Source organism: Neofelis nebulosa, chromosome 11 (assembly GCF_028018385.1).
Source record: "Neofelis nebulosa isolate mNeoNeb1 chromosome 11, mNeoNeb1.pri, whole genome shotgun sequence".
In the NCBI taxonomy this organism is placed as follows: Eukaryota; Metazoa; Chordata; class Mammalia; order Carnivora; family Felidae; genus Neofelis; species Neofelis nebulosa.
Window position 1 is genome coordinate 28,206,268 of NC_080792.1, and position 22,192 is coordinate 28,228,459.

The 22,192-nt window shown below is 40.7% G+C and overlaps 1 protein-coding gene across 2 annotated transcripts; it reads right to left on the reverse strand.

The window, feature by feature from the left end:
- Window positions 1-6,901: 6,901 nt before the first annotated feature.
- On the reverse strand, window positions 6,902-22,122 carry HAUS1 (HAUS augmin like complex subunit 1). Of its 2 annotated transcripts, none has more exons than XM_058692214.1 (10): window positions 22,003-22,122; window positions 21,036-21,210; window positions 16,222-16,357; window positions 14,473-14,607; window positions 13,108-13,231; window positions 12,642-12,707; window positions 11,372-11,443; window positions 11,085-11,132; window positions 9,475-9,559; window positions 6,902-7,252 (listed from the first exon to the last, which is right to left on the reverse strand). In XM_058692214.1, the coding sequence occupies exons 1-9, from the start codon at window positions 22,030-22,032 to the stop codon at window positions 9,509-9,511; spliced, it is 837 nt and encodes a 278-aa protein (XP_058548197.1). In that variant the 5' UTR covers window positions 22,033-22,122; the 3' UTR covers window positions 6,902-7,252; window positions 9,475-9,508. The 2 variants fall into 2 exon arrangements, with proteins under 2 accessions (XP_058548197.1, XP_058548198.1); XM_058692215.1 differs by lacking the exon at window positions 22,003-22,122 and adding an exon at window positions 21,410-21,527.
- Window positions 22,123-22,192: the final 70 nt, after the last annotated feature.

Sequence of the window (22,192 nt, forward strand, 5' to 3'; positions counted from 1 at the left end):
TCTGAACACGCTGTAGAAAATCTGGATCCTGAAAAGGCCAGAGAGAGCAATTCTCTTTCACAACGCAGTGGAGGCAGGCTGTCAGCCCACGACCGCCGCTGCAGAATTTAAAGAAAATTGTCGGGGCGCCTGGGTGGCGCAGTTGGTTAAGCGTCCGACTTCAGCCAGGTCACGATCTCGCGGTCCGTGAGTTCGAGCCCCGCGTCAGGCTCTGGGCTGATGGCTCGGAGCCTGGAGCCTGTTTCCGATTCTGTGTCTCCCTCTCTCTCTGCCCCTCCCCCGTTCATGCTCTGTCTCTCTCTGTCCCAAAAATAAATAAAAAATGTTGAAAAAAAAAAAATTTAAAAAAAAAAATAAAGAAAATTGTCATTGTGCGAGCTGGGCATGGTAGGATCAACCTAAAAATATATACCTGTACAACGTGAGAGGAAGCCAAGGTCAGAAGGACACACGTGCAGCGTGGTACCAAATACAGCTGGCAGAGTGGCCTCTTCAGGTCGTCTCTCGTCAAAGACAGGACACACAGGTACAGGGTCCTGGCCACACTGTGGTGTGCCATTGGTCACGTGCTCCCATGATAAATCACAAGAAGAAGATCCCCTGGCAACCAAACAGGCTCCAAGGACATCCACACACAATCCTCAGTCTACTCTTAAAATAGCTTCGGAAGCATCTTGATGAGGAACGGCTTTTCATTCATGCTGCACTGCTTACCCAACATGCAGCTCCACAGGCCTCCCATGCAACAGAAGCTGTAACAGTTAATCCTATTCTGCTGGCCACTCAAGCCCCTGCCTAGGCCATGACTTCTCTCTCTCTCTCTCTCTCTCTCTCTCTCTCTTTTTTGGAAAGATTTTATTTTTAAATAATCTCCACACCCAACATGGGCTTCGAACTTACAACCCAGAGATCAAGAGTCGTATGCTCCGCTGACTGAGCCAGCTGCGTGCCCCAGGACTTCTTAATTTAGTATAAGCAAAGGCAAATCTACTGCCAGTACTGCCCTTCCCACAAGGCGGAATATGAGGCAAAGCACAGGGCCTCTTCATGGCATGGCCTTCAATATGCAATGGTCCCTCGATTTGTGCCACCCTGGCTGGACTCGCTCAGACAGCTGAAACTGGGGGGAGAAAGTTTCACAGACCTAGAAATGGGGGTGTAATGAAGCAGCACAAGCAAAATGGTCAGAGCAAAATGGTCAAAATCAGATATCAAAAGCTGGCTTCAGGCAGAGACAACGGCACACAATGTATGCTCCTAGATTGGAAAAACAATTGTTATGAAGTACATTATTTTTTTCATAACCATTTTATCCACCTGAGCATCCCATGGGTTTTTTTTAAAAGATTTTATTTTTGAGTAATCTCTATACCCACCGTGAGACTCAAACTTAGAACCCCAAGATCAAGAGTCGCAGTTTCCACTGACTGAGCCAGCCAGGTGCCACTGAGCATCCTGCATTTAAAATTTTTTTTTCACATTTATTTATTTATTTTTGAGGGTCAGAGAGAGACAGAGCACAGGTGGGGCATGGGCAGAGAGAGAAGGAGACACAGAATCCAAAGCAGGCTCCAGGCTCCAAGCTGTCAGCACAGAGCCTGAAGCGGGGCTTGAACCCACAAACGGCGAGATCGTAACCTGAGCCAAAGTCGGATGCCCAACTGACTGAGCCATCCAGGCGCCCCAGCATCCTGCATTTAAAAAGCTGAAGGGCGGGACGCCTGGGTGGCTCAGTCGGTTAAACGTCCGACTTCGGCTCAGGTCATGATCTCACGGTCCGTGAGTTCGAGCCCCGTGTCGGCCTCTGTGCTGACAGCTCAGAGCCTGGAGCCTGCTTCAGATTCTGTGTCTCCCTCTCTCTCTGCCCCTCCCCCATTCATGCTCTGTCTCTCTCTGTCTCAAAAATAAATAAACATTAAAAAAATAAAAAGCTGAAGGGTAGGGGCACCTGAGTGGCTCAATGAGTTAAGTGTCCGACTCTTGATTTCGGCTCAGGTCATGATCTCATGGTTCATGAGTTTGAGCCCTGCATTGGGCTCCATGCTGATAGCAAAGAGTCTGCTTAAGATTCTCTCTCTCCTTCTCTCTCTGCACCTCCTCCACTATCACTCACTCTCTCTCTCAAACAAAAGAGAAATAAAAACTGAAGTATAATTAACAATGTTATATTAATTTCAGGTGTAAAACATGATTCAACAATTCTATACATTACACAGTGCTCACAGGTAAGTACAGTCAGTCATTGTCACCAAACATTTTTACAATCTTATTGGCTATATTCCTTATGCTGCACTTTTTACCTCTGTGACTTATTTATTTTGTAACCAGAAGTTTGTATGTCTTTTTTTTTTTTTAATTTTTTTTTTTCAACATTTTTTTAATTTATTTTTGGGACAGAGAGAGACAGAGCATGAACGGGGGAGGGGCAGAGAGAGAGGGAGACACAGAATCGGAAACAGGCTCCAGGCTCCGAGCCATCAGCCCAGAGCCTGACGTGGGGCTCGAACTCACGGACCGCGAGATCGTGACCTGGCTGAAGTCGGACGCTTAACCGACTGCGCCACCCAGGCGCCCCAAGAAGTTTGTATGTCTTAATCCCCTTTATCTATTTCACCCATCCCCCCACCTGTGAGGCACATTATTCAGACAACCAGAGAAATTTGAGTCTGGACTATATATTAGATAGCAATACTACATCAGTTAAATTTTCCGAATTTGTTCATTTTACTGTGATTATCTAAGCATGTCTCTGTACTTAAGAGATTGATTTAGGGGGGTATTTAGGGATATAGCCGTGGTTCTCTATAGATAGACATGAAGTCCAGGGGTCAGAATTAGAGACAAAAACCAGAAGCTCCCTCTCACACACTGCCTCCCAACCCACATCCATATGGGTGCATTTGATGTTTCCAGAAAATATGCATGCTAGAGACCTGGAAATGGAATTAGAACAAAAGGCTGAATTCTGGGCTGCTCTGGCTATCTGCTTGCCCACACCACGCATCTACGTGCAGGGATGGACACTCACTTTGCTACGTCATCTGTGATAGAAACAGCTCCACTTCTTCCTTGTTAATTTGCATACCTTTTCTTCAACAGCTTTATTGAAATATAATTCACATACTGTACAATTCACCCATTTAAAGTATATAATTCATGGGGCACCTGGGTGGCTCAGTTGGGTAAGCATCCGACTTCAGCTCAGGTCATGATCTCATGGTTTGTGAGTTCAAGCCCCATGTCAAGCTCTGTGCTGACAGCTCAGGGCCTGGAGCCTGCTTCAGACTTTATCTCCCTCTCTCTCTACCCCTCCTCTGCTCATGCTCTGTCTCTGTCTCTCTCTTACAAAAATAAATAAACATTGGGGCGCCTGGGTGGCTCAGTCGGTTAAGCAGCTGACTTCAGCTCAGGTCATGATCTCGCAGTCCGTGAGTTTGAGCCCCGCGTCGGGCTCTGTGCTGACAGCTCAGAGCCTGGAGCCTGTTTCAGATTCTGTGTCTCCCTCTCTCTGCCCCTCCCCCATTCATGCTCTGTCTCTCTCTGTCTCAAAAATAAATAAACGTTAAAAAAAAATTTAACAAAAATAAATAAACATTAAAAAAATAATAAAGTATATAATTCAGGGTGCCTGGTTGGCTCAGTTGGTTGAGTGTCTGACTTCGGCTCAGGTCACCATCTCATGGTTCATGAGTTTGAGCCCCACATCAGACTCACTGCTGTCAGTGCCATGCCTTCATCAGATCCTCTGTCCCCTTCTTCCTCTGTCCCTCCCCTCCCTCTCAAAAATAAACATTAAAAAAATAAAGTATACGATTCAATGGTTTTCAATATATTCATCGACATGTGCAACCATTACCTCAAAAGGAACACTGTACCCTTAGCTCTCAGCCCGTACCTCTCATCCTCCCAGCCCTAAGCACCATCAATTGACTTTCTGTCTCTGGACATTTCATATGAATAGAATCCTATTACCTGTGGTCTTTTGTGACTGTCTTCTTTCACTTACCATAATGCTTTCAAGGGTCATCCAAGGTATAGCATGTACTGGTATTTCAGTCCTTTTTATTTCATGGCCGAATAATGTTCTATTGTGAGGACAGAACATATTTTGTTTGTCCATTCATCAGCTGGGGGGCATTTGGGTTATTATGAATAATGCTAATACAAACATTCACGTATAAGTTTTTGTGTGGACATATGTTTTCATTTCTTTCGGGTATATACTTAGGAGTTGAATTGCTGGGTCATACAGTAACCTTATATTTAATCATTTGAGACCCTGCCAAACCATTTTCTGAAATGACTCTAGCATTTTCTTCCTACCATTAGTGGATGGTTCTAATTTGTCCACATCTTCACCAACACTTGTAATTTTTTGTCCTAGCCAGCTTGTGAGCAGGGGGTAGTATATCTCACTCTGGTTTTGATTTTTATTTCCCTGATAACTAATGATGTCAAACATCTTTTCATGTGGTTATTTGGGCAACTGTACATCCTCACTGGAGACATGTCTATTCAAATACCTTATCCATTTTTTTAATTGGATTTTTTTGCCTTTTATTATTATTTTTAAGTCAATTTACTTATTGTGAGAGAGAGAGAAAGAGAGAGAGAGAGAGAGGGTAAGCATGGGGGAGTGGCGGAGAGTGAGGGAGAGAGAGAAAATCTCAACTAGGCTCTGCATTGTCAGGGCAGAGCCCAAGGAGGGGCTCTATCCCATGAACTGTGAGATCATGACCTGAGCTGAAGTCAAGAGTCAGATGCCCAACAGACCAAGTCACCCAGGCATCCCGCCTTTTATTATTGAGTTGTAAGTTTTTACAGATTCTGGATACAAGTACCTTATCAGATATGGGATGTGCAAGTATTTCCCCCCATTCTGCAGATTGTCTAGTCACTTAAAAAAATTTTTTTTAAGTAATCTCTACACCCAACATGGGCTGAAACTTACAACCCTGATATCAAGAGTCGCATGCTCCACCCAACGAGCCAGCCAAACACCCATATTTACTTTCTAAATGGTATCTTTTGAAAGACAAAATTTTTTTTTGAAGATCCAATATTTTTAATTTATTACTTTATTTTAGATAGAGAGGGGGAGAGAGAGCATTAGTGGCAGAGAGAGGCAGAGGGAAAGAGGGAATCTATTTTTTTTTAGACCCTCATCATCTTTTTTTTCTTCATCATCTTCTTGTAACATAAGTTCTTATATAAAATACACTGAGAGTTTATTACATTCTGTAGTCTTGATAAAAAGGTAAGCCACAGATGTTTTCACAAAATTGTAATTATATATGCAACTTTTCTTTTTCTTTTCAGATTCACCTGTTTATTTATTTTTTTCTTCTAAATACAATTTATTGTCAAGTTAGCTAACATACAGTGTATACAGTGTGCTCTTGGTTTCGGAGGGTAGATTCCCATGATTCGTCACTTATATACAACACCCAGTGCTTATCCCAACAAGCACCCTCCTCAATGCCCATCACCTGTTTCCCACCCCCCACCCCCCACCCCCACCAGGGAAAGAGAAAATCTTAAGCAGGCTCTAGACTCAGCCTGGAGCCTGACATGGGGCTTGATCCCTTGACCCTGGGATCATGACCTGAACCAAAATCAAAAATCGGACAATCGACTGAGCCACCCAGGAGCCCCGAAACACAAAAGTTAGCCAGTTTTAGCTATTTCCATGTAGTAAGCTGGGGCAATCATAGGACTCACCTAATTTTTTTCTCTTGTCTTATCAATGAATGTCCTGTGCTTCTTTGTTATTCAGTATCTGAAGACTATTGTTTCTTAATTTTTGTTTTTCTGTGTAAATCAAGGCAGTCAGTCTGATCACTCTTCTCCACCTGGGCCAAAAGCAGAAATCCACGTTTTGACCTTCAGAGTTTTAATTACTGTTTGGTTCAAAATATTTTCTAATTCATATTATTATTTGATGCATGGGTTATTTAGAATGTTTTTCTTAAATTCCAAACATAGAAATTTTATTTTTTTATCTAATTGCATTGTGGTGAGAGAACATGCTGCATGGGGTTTCTGTGCTTTTGTAGTGGTTGAGATTTCCTTTACTGCCCACTCTTGGGACAATTTTTTTTTTTTAAGGTAAGCTCCATGCCCAATCTCCAAGCTTGAACTCATGACTCTGAGATCAGGAGTCACATGCTCTACCAACTAAGCCAGACAGGAGCCCCTGGACAACTGTTGAAATGTTCTGGATACACCTAAAAAGAATATGTATCCCGTGGCAGGTAGGTATAGGATTCTTTGTATGTCCATTGGATCAAGTTTGTAAATTGTGTTGTTTAAATACTCTGTATCCTTGCTAATTTCTTTCTGTCTGTTCTTCAGCTCAGGTCATGATCTCACAGTTCATGAGTTTGAGCCCCACAGTTGGGCTCTGTGCTAACAGCTCAGAGCCTGGAGCCTGCTTCAGATTGTGTGTCTCCCTCTCTCTCTCTGTCCCTCTTCTGCTCACGCTCTTTCTCTCTCAAAAATAAATAAACATTAACAAAAAAATTAGGGGCACCTGGGTGGCTCAGTCCGTTAAGCATCCGACTTCGGCTCAGATCATGATCTCCCGGTTTGTGAGTTTAAGCCCCACATTGGGCTCTGTGCTGACAGCTCAGAGCCTGCTTCGGATGCTGTGCCTCCCTCTCTCTCTGTCCCTCCCCCACTCGTGCTCTCTCTCTCTCTCTCTCTCTCTCTCAAAAGTAAACATTAACAAACTAAAATAAAAATAATATAATTACTGTTTTTATAAAATTATGCTGGTCCTAAGTTTCTTTGATTCTTACAGTGTATATTTTTGCTCTCCTTTTACTTTGAACATTAATTTCACAAGCTACTTTTTTTACCAATTAGCTACCGCAGCTAACAATCAGCCCAAAACTCAAAATAAGCTTCAAATAACAATCATTTATTATTTCTCATGATATATAGGTTGACTTTGTGGGCTTCTGGCCCAGGCCAGGTTGGTTGATCTCTGCTGCCTGCTGGTGGCTTGACGGGGGCTGGACAGTCTAAGAAGGCCTCATTCATATGGCTGGCAGTTGGCAGCCTGCTTGTCTTGGGTGGGGGCAAGGCTCGGCTGGAATCACTTGTTTCTGCTCCATGTAGCTTCTCATCTGCCAACAGTTCAAGTTGCTTTATGTAGTGGTTTCAGAATTCCAGAGCCATAAGAGAGGGCAAGCTCCAACACACAGCTTTTAATCCTCTGCTTCTGTTACATTCGCTATTGTCTCATTGTCTAAAACAAATCACAAGGCCAAGCCAAGAGGTAGAGATACAGACTTCATCTCTGGACGGGAGAAGTAGCAAAGTCACCATACAACGGGTGAGTGCCCAGGGACAGAAGAATTACTGTGGTCGTTTCCACAATCAATTCAAGCTGCCTTACCAAAAACACTGGAATTAAGTCAAAAGAAAAATGACAAACTTGGGAAAAATATTTACAGTGCAAATCACAAAAGATTAATTTAGCTAATATACAAGGGGCTCTTATAAACTGTTAAGATAAAGACAAAATCACTATACCTACATGGCTAAATGATATGGACAGTTTTCAAAAAAGGAAATACAAATGTCTTTTGTATATTTCCACATATTTGTGGGAAAGGAGTGGGAAATTTTTTTTTTTTTTTTTTAATTTTTTTTCAACGTTTTTATTTATTTTTGGGACAGAGAGAGACAGAGCATGAACGGGGGAGGGGCAGAGAGAGAGGGAGACACAGAATCGGAAACAGGCTCCAGGCTCCGAGCCATCGGCCCAGAGCCTGACGCGGGGCTCGAACTCACGGACCGCGAGATCGTGACCTGGCTGAAGTCGGACGCTTAACCGACTGCGCCACCCAGGCGCCCCAGGAGTGGGAAATTTTTAAGGTCATTTAGGTAACCTTTAAAAAAACTGATTGCAGGGGCGCCTGGGTGGCGCAGTCGGTTAAGCGTCCGACTTCAGCCAGGTCACGATCTCGCGGTCCGTGAGTTCGAGCCCCGCGTCAGGCTCTGGGCCGATGGCTCGGAGCCTGGAGCCTGTTTCCGATTCTGTGTCTCCCTCTCTCTCTGCCCCTCCCCCGTTCATGCTCTGTCTCTCTCTGTCCCAAAAATAAATAAAAAACGTTGAAAAAAAAAAACAAAACTGATTGCAGGTGGCTGGGTGGCTCAATTGGTTAAGCGTCTGACTTCAGTTCAGGTCATGATCTCATGGCTTGTGAGTCTGAGCCCTGCATCAGGCTCTGTGCTGACAGCTCAGACCAGGGAGCTTGTTTTAGATTTTATGTCTCCCTCTCTCTCTAACCCTCCCCCACTCATGCTGTGTCTCTGTCTCTCACAAATTAATAAACATTAAAAAAAGAACTGATTGCAAAAACAAAACCCCTCATTGTTTCATTTTTCTCTTTTTTAAAAATTAAACTGGTTGCTGGGGTGCCTGGGTGGCTCAGTTGGTTGAGTGGATGACTTCAGCTCAGGTCATGATCTCTCAGTTTGTGGGTTCAAGCCCCGCATCGGGCTCTGTGCTGACAGCTCAGAGCCTGGAGCCTGCTTTGGATTCTGTGACTCCCTCCCTCTCTGCCGCTCCCCTACTTGCGCTCTCCTTTTTTCTCTCAAAAAATGAATAAATATTAAAAGAAAAAAAAAGCCATGACAGAGGATCATACTTTAAAAATAAATAAATAAAATAAATTTAATTAAACTTGTTGCTTCTTAATCACATGGTACAAAATTTTTCAAAGTACAAAAAGGAACACAATGAAAACTTTCTCCTTCTTTTTCCCTATACCACGTTTGTAACGGCCTTTGATTTTACTTATAAAAGATCTTGCCATGTAGGAATTTTTTAATCCAAATTTTCAAATAATTCTATCATTTCATTTATGGCTCCTGGATTTGGGTCCTCTGTTATTGACTCTATGATTATTTAAAAGTCAAAACATTAAAGCGTTTCCCTGATTTCTCTTACTGTTTTTTTTTTTTTTTTTAACATTTAAATCTTTGATCCTTGGGATTATCCTGACATAAGGCATGAAATAAGGATATAGCACCATGGGTTGAATTATCTGTCTCTCTACTACTGATTTAAAAGGTCATCTCTTTCAACTAAATTCCTGCATATATTAACATCTGGAGGTAGGCAGGTGATTGATCAGAAGGAAGGCAGCAAAACCCTAGAGGGAGGGCTGGGGAGAAACGTAAGTTACAGAAGAGTTACAGAACTCTTCACTTAGTTGGCCTCACAAGTGACTGCATGACAACTGTCATAATGTTCACCAAAGAGACCCACCGAGGGACACTTAACTGTCAGCAACATAGAAAACCCACAACAGTCTGTAATATGAAAACTGTGTATTTGGGCACAGAAATGCAATACACAACCAGAAACCACTGTTCCATCAACAGTGACATTATTATACAGGTGTTAAATTGTTAAGGTATAGGAGAGGAAACAATTCTTTCAAGTCCTATTCAATTTACTTTGTTAGGGACGATGAAGCTTACTGGACTCTGGTCACAGTTCCATCATATCTACTTTCTTTGTAAGCTCAGCTTCAATGGTATCCTAAAGGAAGAAAGAACCACCATAAATTCTATAAATAAGGATATAAAACAGGTCCTCTAACTTCTAGTGTTATTTAAAATAAGGGAAGCAAAAAAGAAAAACATTAAAACAGAAATTTTTAAAAATACAATTATAGGGGCGCCTGGGTGGCGCAGTCGGTTAAGCGTCCGACTTCAGCCAGGTCACGATCTCGCGGTCCGTGAGTTCGAGCCCCGCGTCAGGCTCTGGGCTGATGGCTCGGAGCCTGGAGCCTGTTTCCGGTTCTGTGTCTCCCTCTCTCTCTGCCCCTCCCCCGTTCATGCTATGTCTCTCTCTGTCCCAAAAAAAATAAATAAAAAAACGTTGAAAAAAAAAATTAAAAAAAAAAAAAAAAATACAATTATAAATATTAAATATGTGTTTAGACATTCCTTGTTTTTACCTCGCCCCCCTCATTCCCACACCCTAAAAGTTTTCAGACCCCTGATTCTAGTTAACATCTCAAGGGGGAAAAACCCTTTAGAGAGATGAATCAGTGTATCAGTGTAAAGACACATGAACACATTTTTCTGACCTCTGCTGCTTGACCAATGCATTTCCTCAACATCTCTCACGTCACCTCTTTTCTTCTCTCCTTGACACTTTCTCATTACTTCTCACCTGGTCTACATACACCAACTGTTTCTGCAGTTTTCTTTCTCCTTCTTCTAATCCACCCTATATACTGATTCCAGAATAATCTTCCTAAAAACTGGCCTAATCAAAAAGCATAGCTCTGATCACATTTCATTTCTCTTTAGCTTAGAAAGTTAAGAAACACACAGCAATGTTCAGTGGTCCCAAACAGCCTCCAAGTTCAACTCCCTTTATATTTAAGGTCCTTTATATCATAAACCAATTGACCTTCTTTAGTCCTATTGTCCACAGCATACCCCTAAACAGCTGGGCCGCATCACTTGTCAAAGCTTGGAAAAGTCCTCCGTTTTCCAGCTCATACACCTTTGTTAATTCATTTGCTTAGAATATTCTGTCTTGGGACACCTGGGTGGCTTAACTGGTTAAGCATCCGAGTCTTGATTTAAACTCGGGTCACAAACTCATGGTTTGTGAGACTGAGCCCCGGGTCGCTGTTAGCACAGAGCCTGCTTGGGATTCTCTCTCTCCCTCTTTCTGCCCCTCCCCTGCTTGCTCTGTCTGTCTCTCTCAAAATAAACAAATAAACTTAAAAAAAAAAAAAAAAGAATATTCTGTCTTGCAACCCCCCTTTTCCAATTAGGAAAATCTATGCGAAAATGTAAAAGACATAAAAGGTCACTATATATTTTTTATGCAAAGAAACACATACACATATCCAAAAGAGTATTAAAAAACGCATGGTAATGACGCACAACAGCTTTGAGACCGTGGTTTACCTTGGAATAGGAAGGAAAGAAGGGTGGAAGGAGCTGTAGCCATATCAGTGTTTTTTCCTTTATTTTTAAAAAATAGGAAAGAAAAAAAATAGGAAGGAAAAAAAATAGGAAGGAAAAAAACTGGAAGTACTTACTAGTTCCCGCTTTGCTTCTTCAATTTTCACCTGAGCAAGCGACGGATTCTTTTAAAGAAAAATAAAACAAGGAAAGATTATGTTGCTTCAACTAGGACTCAAGGAGAAAAAGCGTAACAATCTTTTTCAAAAGGCAAAACACCTTACAGAGTGTATCCAGTGCACACACAACACTGAAACTCAGCGGAGACTTGAAAGCCTTAAACATGAACCCAGTATTTTCATGATCAGTTAGTACCCCCGGGGAAAGTTGGCGACGACTTTTTTTAATTCATAAAAATAATTACCGGCATTAAATCTAAATAGGACTCCAATTTTTTCTTCAAAGGTATTGTCTGTCGTTTTAGTTCTGCCAATTTCTGGGGGTGGAAAAAAATCCAAAAGTCACAGAGTGATAGAGATATTCATAATGCAACTAAATATTGCTCATTTCTGAAATAAAACATAATAAAGCGTTAACATTAAGATATTTTAAATAATATATCAAATTGTATCAATGTGTTAAATGAGGTTCAAAGATACAGGAATAACAAACTCACTTCCAATGGAAACAATCCTTATTAGATGCTTAAAATAGAAAAGTTATACTCCCATTTATTAAGAATTAGATCTAAATGGGGCACCTGCTGGCTCTGTTGGTAAAGCATGCAACTATTGATCTCAGGGTTTAAGTTTGAAACCTACAATGGGTGTAGAGATGACTTAAAATCTTTAAAGGGGCACCTGGGTGGCTTAGTTGGTTAAGCGCCTGACTCTTGATTTTGGCTCAGATTATGATCTCACGGTTCCTGAGTTCAAGGCCCATGTCAGGCTCTGTGCTGACAGCATGGAGCCTGCTTGGGATTCTTTCTCTCTTTCTTTTTCTGCCCCTCCCTTGCTCTCTTGCTCTCTCTCTCAAAATAAGTATTTTAAAAATTAAAAAGAAATGAAAAATAAATAAAATCTTAAAAAAAAAAAAAGACTAGGATCTAAATATGCTGTCTAGGAAGACAGAACAATGTGATCAAGAGGAATCAGAATGTAAGGGAACAATTAGAATCTCAAATACATACTTATGAATTGTCAACTTTAGATTCCCAAATCTAAGTATAAAAAAATCTTAAGAATAAATAAGTAATAATAAAATAAAACAAAGCCCCCTCTTTCTTCCTCTTCCTATCAAAATACATGAAACACTTACACAACCTAAAAACCTAGAAATGCATCCTATATGAGTTTTGGGGCCTGCATTTTTACTGTACATGGAAAGAGAAGAAGAGGACCTACATGGTTAGCACATAATCCCTCAATAAATGTATTTTATAAATAAATCAATAATAAATAACGGACTCTATCAAAGAGTTTCTGGCATATAGTAGTAAATAAAGGAAACCAAACAAATGTGAGGATAGATACAGCTAACCACGTAATAAAGGTATAAATACTAGTGAACATAAAGTACAGAGGTAAAGAAAAACAGGTCAATAGTGAATAAAGCTCTCTAAAAAGAAGCAAATGAAAAGGCAGATTGTGTGCTAAGATTCTAAAGAAAGCTAAATTGGGTTAAAATAGGCTCACCTCTGAGAGCGCTACGAGGGACTGGTGAGACAGAGAAGCATCCATGCCTCTGGTGGAAAGTTGCTCCTATAATTACAAAAAAGGGAGTTTAGTGAAAAAAAGTATTTTCAAAGTGACCATCGTGACATATTTTCATCATATAACACAGTAAAGAGAAGCTACAAATCATAGATGAAAGACCACACGCATCTAAGCAGTTCTATGCTGCATGTGGGTCATTTCAAACAGTCACAGATTTGTGACAAGGTGGGTTCAGCGCTAAGAGTTGGGGCCCCCGGGCTTTGGGGCCTGGCTGCCTGTGTTTGAATCTGGATCCACTGCTAAGCAGCTACGTGACCTTGGGTAAGTGACCTATCTTCTTTGTAGTTCCCTTATCTGTAAAAAAGTAAGCATATGTCTAGTTGTGAGGATGAAGGTCGACAAGAAGTCTGAAAAGAACTAAATATATTCAGTCCTTTGTACAAACCTCTGCAGCTCTGATTCCAAATCTGAACTCCTCTGACTTTGCTTTTAGGAAATCCATGTTCTGAAGACGATGGTCAACTTTGGCCCTTTCCGTAGACAGATGCAACTCTGCCTTCTTTAGATCCCTTTAAAAAGTAGAGTTGAACCCATGGGGGAGGGGAAGGAAAAAAAAAAAAAAGAGGTTAGAGTGGGAGAGAGCCAAAGCATAAGAGACTCTTAAAAACTGAGAACAAACTGAGGGTTGATGGGGGGTGGGAGGGAGGGGAGGGTGGGTGATGGGTATTGAGGAGGGCACCTTTTGGGATGAGCACTGCGTGTTGTATGGAAACCAATTTGACAATAAACTTCATATATTGAAAAAAAAAAGTAGAGTTGAAAACATTTTCTTCTCCTCAGTGGAATTATTATTAAAAAAATACTCTGGATTAGCCAAAAGTAGACAACATACTTGCTACTTTCTACTACAGATTTTATATCCCGGACTAGCTACGGTGTATTCTCCCAGGTCATTCATTCTCCACTCCATGTTGCCACCTGGGATTTTTCTCATGGAATACTAAGTAATTTTAAGATTAATCTATGCCAATTATTCTTGGAGAAAGTGAACCTGCTATTTAAAAAAGTGATTTAATATATCCTAAAGCAATTTGAATTATGGAAGTCTCAAAGCCTTCTTTCCTAAATGTGACATGATACAGTGCCTTGCATATACATACTTAATATTTGTTAAATAAATTTACACACCACCAAATTACTTGTGCATATCCACACTCCTGATCTATAGCATCTAATCTCTGGGGCAACCAAATATAATGTGACTTTAGGTTGCACCATGGCTTATAAGTTAAAAAGAAAAATTCACATACATTTTCAAAATTATAAAACCCAGGCTATTTAATTATTTTTAATTTTTTTCTTTCATGTTTATTTATTTTTGAGAGAGAGACAGACAGACAGAGTGTGAGAGGGGGAGGGGCAGAGAGAGAGAGGGAAACACAGACTCTGAAGCAGGCTCCAGGCTCCAAGTTGTCAGCACAGAGCCCAATGTGGGGCTCGAACTCACAAACCGTGAGATTGTGACCTGAGCTGAAGATGGACACTTAAATGACTGAGCCACTCAGGCGCCCCAAACCCCAGGCTATTTATAAAAGAGAAAAAATGGTAAGAAAAAGTATGAAGTAAAAGGTGAAAGTCTGTACCCAATCCCTACTTCCACCCAAGTCATTTTTTACTTAGAAAACCATGTATGGACTCCAGTTTCTAATGTGTTGTTTTAAATCCCGTCTACTGTCAAAACTAAATCTGACACTGTCCTATTACTGCCTGTATAACAAACATCATCACTACTTTCAACTCAGTTACTTACTCTCGTAGACATTTTTCCAACACTAAAGTTGCAGTTAGATTTTTTTCAAGTTTTGCCAATTCAAGCTTGATTTCTTCATTTTTGGATTTGGTACGGAAAAGATCAGACGTCAAATCATTCACTGCGGGGATAAAACTAAAAAAAGGATCTGGTCACGTAAATGGACATTAAGGACAATAATGATAATTATTCCTCATTTCTAACAATGATTTTGTCTTAATGTGGATTCTTCTGTAATCATGCTGTATGCATTTTTTTAATAATTAAAAAAAATTTTAACGTTTATTCATTTTTGAGAGTGCGTACACGCGACTGGGGGAGGGGCGCAGAGAGACAGAGAGAGAGAGAGAGAGAGAGAGAGAGAGAGAATCCAAAGCCTGCTCGACGCTGTCAGCACAAAGCCTGACATGGGGCTCAAGCTCATGAACTATGAGATCATGACCTGAGCTGAAGTCAGACACTCAACTGACTGAGCCATCCAGGTGCTCCTCTCTGTATTTTTTTATATGCTGTTCCCATTTCCTGGAAAGCTCTTCTTCAGGTAAATTTCAATTCGTCTTTTAAAATTCAAATAAGATTCACTCCGGTTCTGGAACTCACTACCCCTTTCTCTGTACTACTTATCAACAGGTTGTACATTCTTATACTGTTAAAGGTGTCACTCTATGCTATAGTTTTACATACCCATCTCCCCTATTTGACTGTGAGCAGAGACTGTCCTTGCTGCCAATTATTATCCTATTCATCTCTGCTTCCTCAGAGCAGAGCTATATGCCTAGCGTATAACCGGTATTTGGTGTCTGCTGAATTGACTGAATTCAAGTTTAGGTTTCTTATGTTCTTATACCTGAAACACTACTTCATGAGAATATATATAAATTCCAAGTTTTATATGGGCAATTAAGTAGAAGAGCTATACAGTTCTCGGATTGTAAGTTATAGTGGTAGTCCTAGCTGAGATACGGCCACCAACGGTAATCACATGGACTTTGGGGTCAGGCTGGGTTTGAATCCCAAATCTGCCATTTACCAGCTTGGAGAAGTTATTTAATACACCTCTCCTGAGCTTTAGTTTCCTCTTAGGGTTGCTAGAAAGAATAATGTCATTACATAAGTGGAATACCTGTCACAAAGAATAAAGGTCCGTAATCTACTCTACCCAGTAGGGCAGGGACATGACCAAAATTCACTATGCTTAATAAGATAATTTAGATTTTTTTTTAACGTTTATTTATTTTTGAGACAGAGAGAGACAGAGCATGAACGGGGGAGGGTCAGAGAGAGGGAGACACAGAATATGAAACAGGCTCCAGGCTCTGAGCCGTCAGCACAGAGCCCGATGTGGGGCTCGAACTCACGGACCACGAGATCATGACCTGAGCCGAAGTCGGCCGCTTAACCGACTGAGCCACCCAGGTGCCCCTGAATAAGATAATTTAGGCTACTGCTTTTCTTATTGTTTACGGGGAATAATGTAAGTGTTACCTAATTTCTTTCCAAACAAATGTGAGAAGCAACCTTCACAAACCTAATCCTGAAAGAAGAAAACACTAAAATTTAAACAATGCCAGGTTTATCTGAATTAAATACATACATTTACTAGCAATGATAAGAAGGAATTAAGTAAATTCAGTGTTTTGGGATTTATTGTTAATTTCCTATATAGAATTACCCAGTGAAACAAAAAGTCCTTAGTTGAGACCTTACAGTACCTATGATTACAGAAATGAAAACAGTCACAAGAATTACCTAGCTAGTGAGGAATCCTTTGTTTCAAGGGCCACTGCACTGTCAACCAAAGCATTCAGGTACCTAGAACCAGCGCCAGACAGATTGGCAGGGGAAAAATTCACACTTTCCATGAGAAGGTCTTGAAGGTGCTTGGCTGAAAAGATATAAGAGTTCTATGGTGACTAAGATGTTTGTTTTACTTTAATTTTTAACAGCTTTAATGACAACTTATCATATACCATATAACCCACTCACCTAAAGTATACAACTCAATAGCTTTTAGTATATTCACAGAGTTGTATACCCATCAATACAATCAATTTTAGAACATTTTCATCACCCCAAAAAGAAACCCCACCATTTCTTAGTCATCCTATTCCAATTCCCCAACCCATGAAGCCCTAGCAACCACTAATCTACATTCTGTCTTTTCTCATTTCGTATTTGGGTATATACCTAGAAGTGGAACTGGTGGGTCATATGGTAACTATGTTTTAACCATTTGAGGAATTGCCAGACTGTTTTCCAAAGGGACTGTATGATTTTACATTCCCACCAGAAGTGTATGAGGATTTCAATTTCTCCGTATCTTTACCAACAAATTTTTTTTTGTTTGTTTTACCAACAGTTGTTATTATTTGTCTTTTTTTTTTTTTGCATAGTGGTCATTCACAGAACTTAATAAATGGTTACTCAAGACCCGAATATTTTTATTTTTGATTATAGCCCTCCTTATAGGTGTGAAAAGGAATTGTGGTTTTCATTTGCATTTCCCTGATGGCTAATAATGCTGGCTTAATGGTCATTTTTATATTTTCTTGGGAGAGATGTATATTCACATCCCTTTCCCATTTTTAATTGGGTAATATGTCTTTTTATTATTGAGTTGTAAGAGTTCTTTATATGTTGTAGATACAGGTCCCTTATCAGATATGATTTATAAATGTTTTCTCCCATTCTGTAGGTTGTTTTCTTCACTTATTTGATGGTGTCCTTTGAGAACAAAAGTTTTAATTTTGATGATGTACAATTTATCTACTCTTTCTTTTGTTGTTTGTGTTTAGGGACTCATAGCTACAAAACCATTGCCAAATTCAAGGTCATAAAGATATACACCAATGCTGTCTTCAGAGTTTTAGGTTTAGCTCTTACATTTAGGTTTTTCATTTATTTTGAGTTAATTCTTACATATGGTATGAGGCAGGATCCAACCTCATTCTTGTACATGTGGATATCCAGTTAGCCCAGCACTGGTCATTGAAAAGGCTATTTTTTTCCTCCACTGAATTGTCTTGTTACCCTTGTCAAAAAATCAAGAGACCAGGGGTGCCTGTCTGGCTTACTTGATGGAGCACGTGACTCTTGATCTTGGGGTTGTGAGTCTGAGACCCATGTTGGGTGTAGAAATTACTTAAAAATAAAATATTAAAAAAAAAAAATCAATAGACCAGGAGTTAAGGCTTCCAGCCTACCAGTGCAAAGAGCTCTGCATACCTGCTGTCCAGTCGAAGTGGTGAAAATTGTAAACAAACAAACAAACAAACAAAGACACCCAACCATGTAAAAACACAAACACAAAAACAAAACCAGAACTAAAACACAATGATTTAAAGCCTCTGGAAATGGTCCTAAGAAGAAACAGCAAATGAAGAAACATCTATTCAAGAAAATCTATGACAATTCAGTAAGGAAGGTGAGTTTGTGATATGTAAACCAAAACCACTCTCTCCTTCTCTCTCCCAGTTCAGGGAGGCAGAGACTCCACTCCAGACTGTTGTAGTCAAGAACACAGGGATCCCTCTGCCCCCAGCTCCCAGCCAGAGGGCTTTGTTTCCGGGAGGAATAGGACTTCAGTGTTTCTCATCCTGCCACCAGCTCTCTGTTGCTGAGACTAAGTTCTAGATGAATGTGGATGAGAGGTGTGGGCTCCCCCACCCAGCCACTGTTCTTAGTATCAAGCTCTACCGTGGGTGAGCATCTACCATGCTGAGAATACCAGGGCCCTGAGGGCCCTTGCACCAGCTCATGAGGTGGTGACTTCAGACCAGGAAAGTCAAGTCAAGAGGACCTAAGTCTGCTGTACTCCCCCGTCCACCCAGCACTCAGCATCTACACTAGGGTGTCACTTGGAGAAAAGCTTGCTATTGTCTCTACCCTCACCTCCAGATCACTGGCTCAGAGGTTTTTGTGCAGAGGAAGAAGCAAGCCATAGAAGAGATAATGCCCAGTATCTTCCCAAAGGAACTGATTTCATTTGCAACAGAGCCTGGAGAAGTCCAAGCCTAAGGAGACTCTCGAAAACAATGGAAGTTATAGTAAAAAGCAATTGGGAGAAGAGTCAAACTGCGGGCTAGTTAGTTTACATGGGAGAACCAGAAAATAAGACATCTAGGAGGGGCCATCCTTGGGTCACAACAAATATCAAACACTGCCCTGTAAAACTACTCCTTTAAGGGTGCCAGAATTTGATTGAATTAGCTTGTAGAACAATTTATGTCCCACAGCATTGCTGAAAACAATAATCAGCTGTCAATTACCAGAATTTTACACCTGGATGTGGTCTATGAAAGAGAGTAAGACAGTCCCCAAAACCACTGACATCCCAGAGTGACTGTGGGAATACTTAAGTCTGTGCCTCCCTGAGGAGCAACATCAGAGGCTTAACACCATCAGGGGTAAATAGACTTCATTAAAAGCAGTCAGTCACTAAGTAAATAAGAAAACAACAATGAAAACAAGCTCTGGGGCGCTGGGGGTGTTGGGAGACTAGTACTCAGAGTTGCTACATTACCTAAAATGTCCAGTTTCCAACAAAAAATATACAGGCATGCAAAACGACAAAGCATGACCCATAGTAAAATGTAAGCAAAAGAAACTGCCTGTCAGAATGACCAGATATTGGATTTGTCAGAAAAAGACTTCAAAACAGCCATAATAAATATGTTCACAGTACTAAAGGAAACCACGATTAAAGAAGTAACAAAAGGTATAAGGACAATGTTGTATCAGATAGAGACTATCAAAAAGAGATAGAAATTATAAATGGAAATTCTAGAGTTGAAGAGTACAATAACTAAAATGAAAAGTTCACTAGAGAAAACAAACAATAGATTTGAAGTAGCAGAATAAATAATAAGTGAACTTGAAGATAAAGTGATAAGAGATTATGGAAGCTGAAGAACAGAGAGGAAAAGAGTGGGCACACTTGGGTGGCTCAGTTGGTTGAATGTCTAACTCCTGATTTCAGCTCAGGTCATGATCCCAGGGTTGTGGGATCGAGCCCCACATCGGGCTCCTTGCTGAGCTATGGAGCTCTCTCTCTCTCTCTCTCTCTCTCTCTCTCTCTCTCTCTCCCTTCTATCCTGCTTGTGTGCTCTCTCTCTCTAAAATAAAAAAAAATTTTTTAAGTGAAAAATAAAAGAGCCTCAGAAAAATGAGGAACAACATTAGGCACATCAACATATGTACAATGGTCATACAGAAGAGAAAAAGCAGAAAAAATAGTCAAAGAAATAATGCCTGAAAAGTTCCCATATTTATTGAAAAACAATAATTTACACATTCAAGGAATAACTCAACAAATCCAAGTAGGATAAATGCAGAGAGCTCCACAAACATACATATCAAAGTAAAAATGTTGAAGTAAAAGATAAGGAGACAATCTTGAGACAATCTTGTTCTCACAGCAAAAGAAAAAGGACGTGTTATTTACAAGGAAACCCCAATAAGATTAACAGTTGACTTCTTGGCAGAAACAGTGGAGGCCAGAAAGCAATGGGACAACATAGTGGAAAGTGTTCTAAAAGAAAATCTGTCAACAGAGAATCCTACATCTAGCAAAACTATCTTTCAAAAATGAATGCAAATAAAGACTCCCAGATAGACAAAAACTGAGAGAATTGGTTGCCAGCAGTCTTGACTTATAAGAAATACTAAAGGAAGTTCTTCAGGCTAAAAGCAAGTGACCCCAAACAATAATTCAAATGCACACGAAAACAACAATGAACACCAGGAAAGGTGGCCAGGGAATTATAAAGAGTATAAATGCATATTTTTTTCTCCTGATTTAAAAAGCAATTGTATAACATAATATGCATACAAAGTACTGCTGGGTCATAGAAATGTAATATATATTCTAAAAGCAGTACACCAAAACAAAAAGTCAATTTTGCTGTATGTTAACTTTTAAAAGAAAGCAGGAAAAAAGCCCACACATAGAATTACAATATAAATTGCACTACACTCAAAACATGGAATGTAACACATGCCACACATGTAAGTTAGTTAAATACAGGGCAATTGCAAGTCTCAATTCTTTCCTCTTTTGTATATTCTGACCCATAGAAAGACTTTTATCAATTGTTTTTTAATGTGTGGTTAGTATTATAAAAACAACAGGTTTCCCAAATACACTCTGTCAAGCTACACAGGCGTAGCATACATACTAATAGTGTGACTTGTGCAAGTCTCATAGTTCATGGCTGCCACCTCAGATGTCCCAATGGCTCACTGTAACTAAATCATGGAGACGGGGAAACAGATCAAAAAGATATGTAAGTGAAAAACCACAGGCATCTTGTATGTCAGGCTACGTTTAGATTCATGTTTTAGGGGTTACTGTTGTGCTATCAGAGTACCAATTGAATTTATATTATAATGAAATTTATTGCTTATTAAGTTGCTGTAACAGAATGGGAGGCAAATCTGGGTAAAATAAAGAAGCAAAACTAACAAGCAGTCTACCTTAAATTAAAGCTTGTATACTTTAACGTTATATATAAAATGTAGTCATCTCGAGTTATTACCTCATTCAAAACTCTTACTAATCTCACCTTCTGATTCATATTCGCTTGCTTTCTGTTTCAAGTCCTCTATCACCAGGCAGACATCCCTGTCCCGGACTCTGTTGCGTTCTGAAAGGTGATGTAAAATCTCCGTGGTCCGAGGATTCACCTCATATTGCGGAATGGGGTGATCTCCAAATATTTTTTTCAACCACGCAGCAACCTAACCATTAAAAGAAAAGCAAAGATTATAAACCTTGTTTATTGTAAAAGCATGAAGCAAATATTCGAAAGAAGTGATCAGAAGCAAAGAAAATGTGTTGTAGAAATGTTCTATTTATTTTACATTATAATTTGTCTTTACGGAGATAGATACTAGACGTCAGGAGACAAAAGTGAGCAAGCACAAATAAAAAAATTACCATAAAACAATCCATATTTTCCTAAAGCTACAAAGCTGTATACGCTAATAATGTGCATCACTCGGATCATTTTAAAGCTCAATATGAAGGTGTTCAAGCTTTCTTATACGTGAAAAGTCTGGGAAAAAAAAAAAAAAAAGAGTTGCCCCCAACAACACACCAAAAGCCCCGCTGTTCTGGGAGGCACCTAGAGTTGGGATGCAGGCCGAGGAATCAGGTCAGGTGTGAAAATCCTACTAGGAAGCAGCGGTGAACGGGGAAGCTTGGCTGTAAGGTGGGTCTGGATTTGGAAGTCCCACTCCAGTCGGCTGAGAGGGATCTCCTACCAAGGGACTCTTCAACCGCTGTCCAAGCCCGAATCCCAGCAAGGAGAGGCCCGGGGAAGGAAGGGAAACGCCCTTTCTGGGGGGTGGGGGTGGGGGGGTGTAAGCGGAGTCGGGCTCCCAGATCGCCAAGGCGGACTAAAGATCGATCCGCGGAGCAAGGGGAGGACAAAAGTAAAAATGGTGCGCCCAGGAGATGCTCGGGCGAGGAGTGTGTCGCCAAAGACGCCGTTTCCAGGAGGCCGCAAAGCCCGGCTCCCGCCCCATCACCTGCGCCTCTTTCTCTTCCTGTGCTTCCATAGCCGCCGTTCCCTCAACTTCTCGAGAAGCTGCTCACGAGAGAAGTGCCGAGCTCGCTCGGAAGGCCCCGCCCATACACCGTTGGTCCCGCCCCTTCTGGGCCAAGGGTTTTTGGGAGTTGTGGTTTTTTTTACTAGGACTCTGGGCCTCTGAGTCCTTG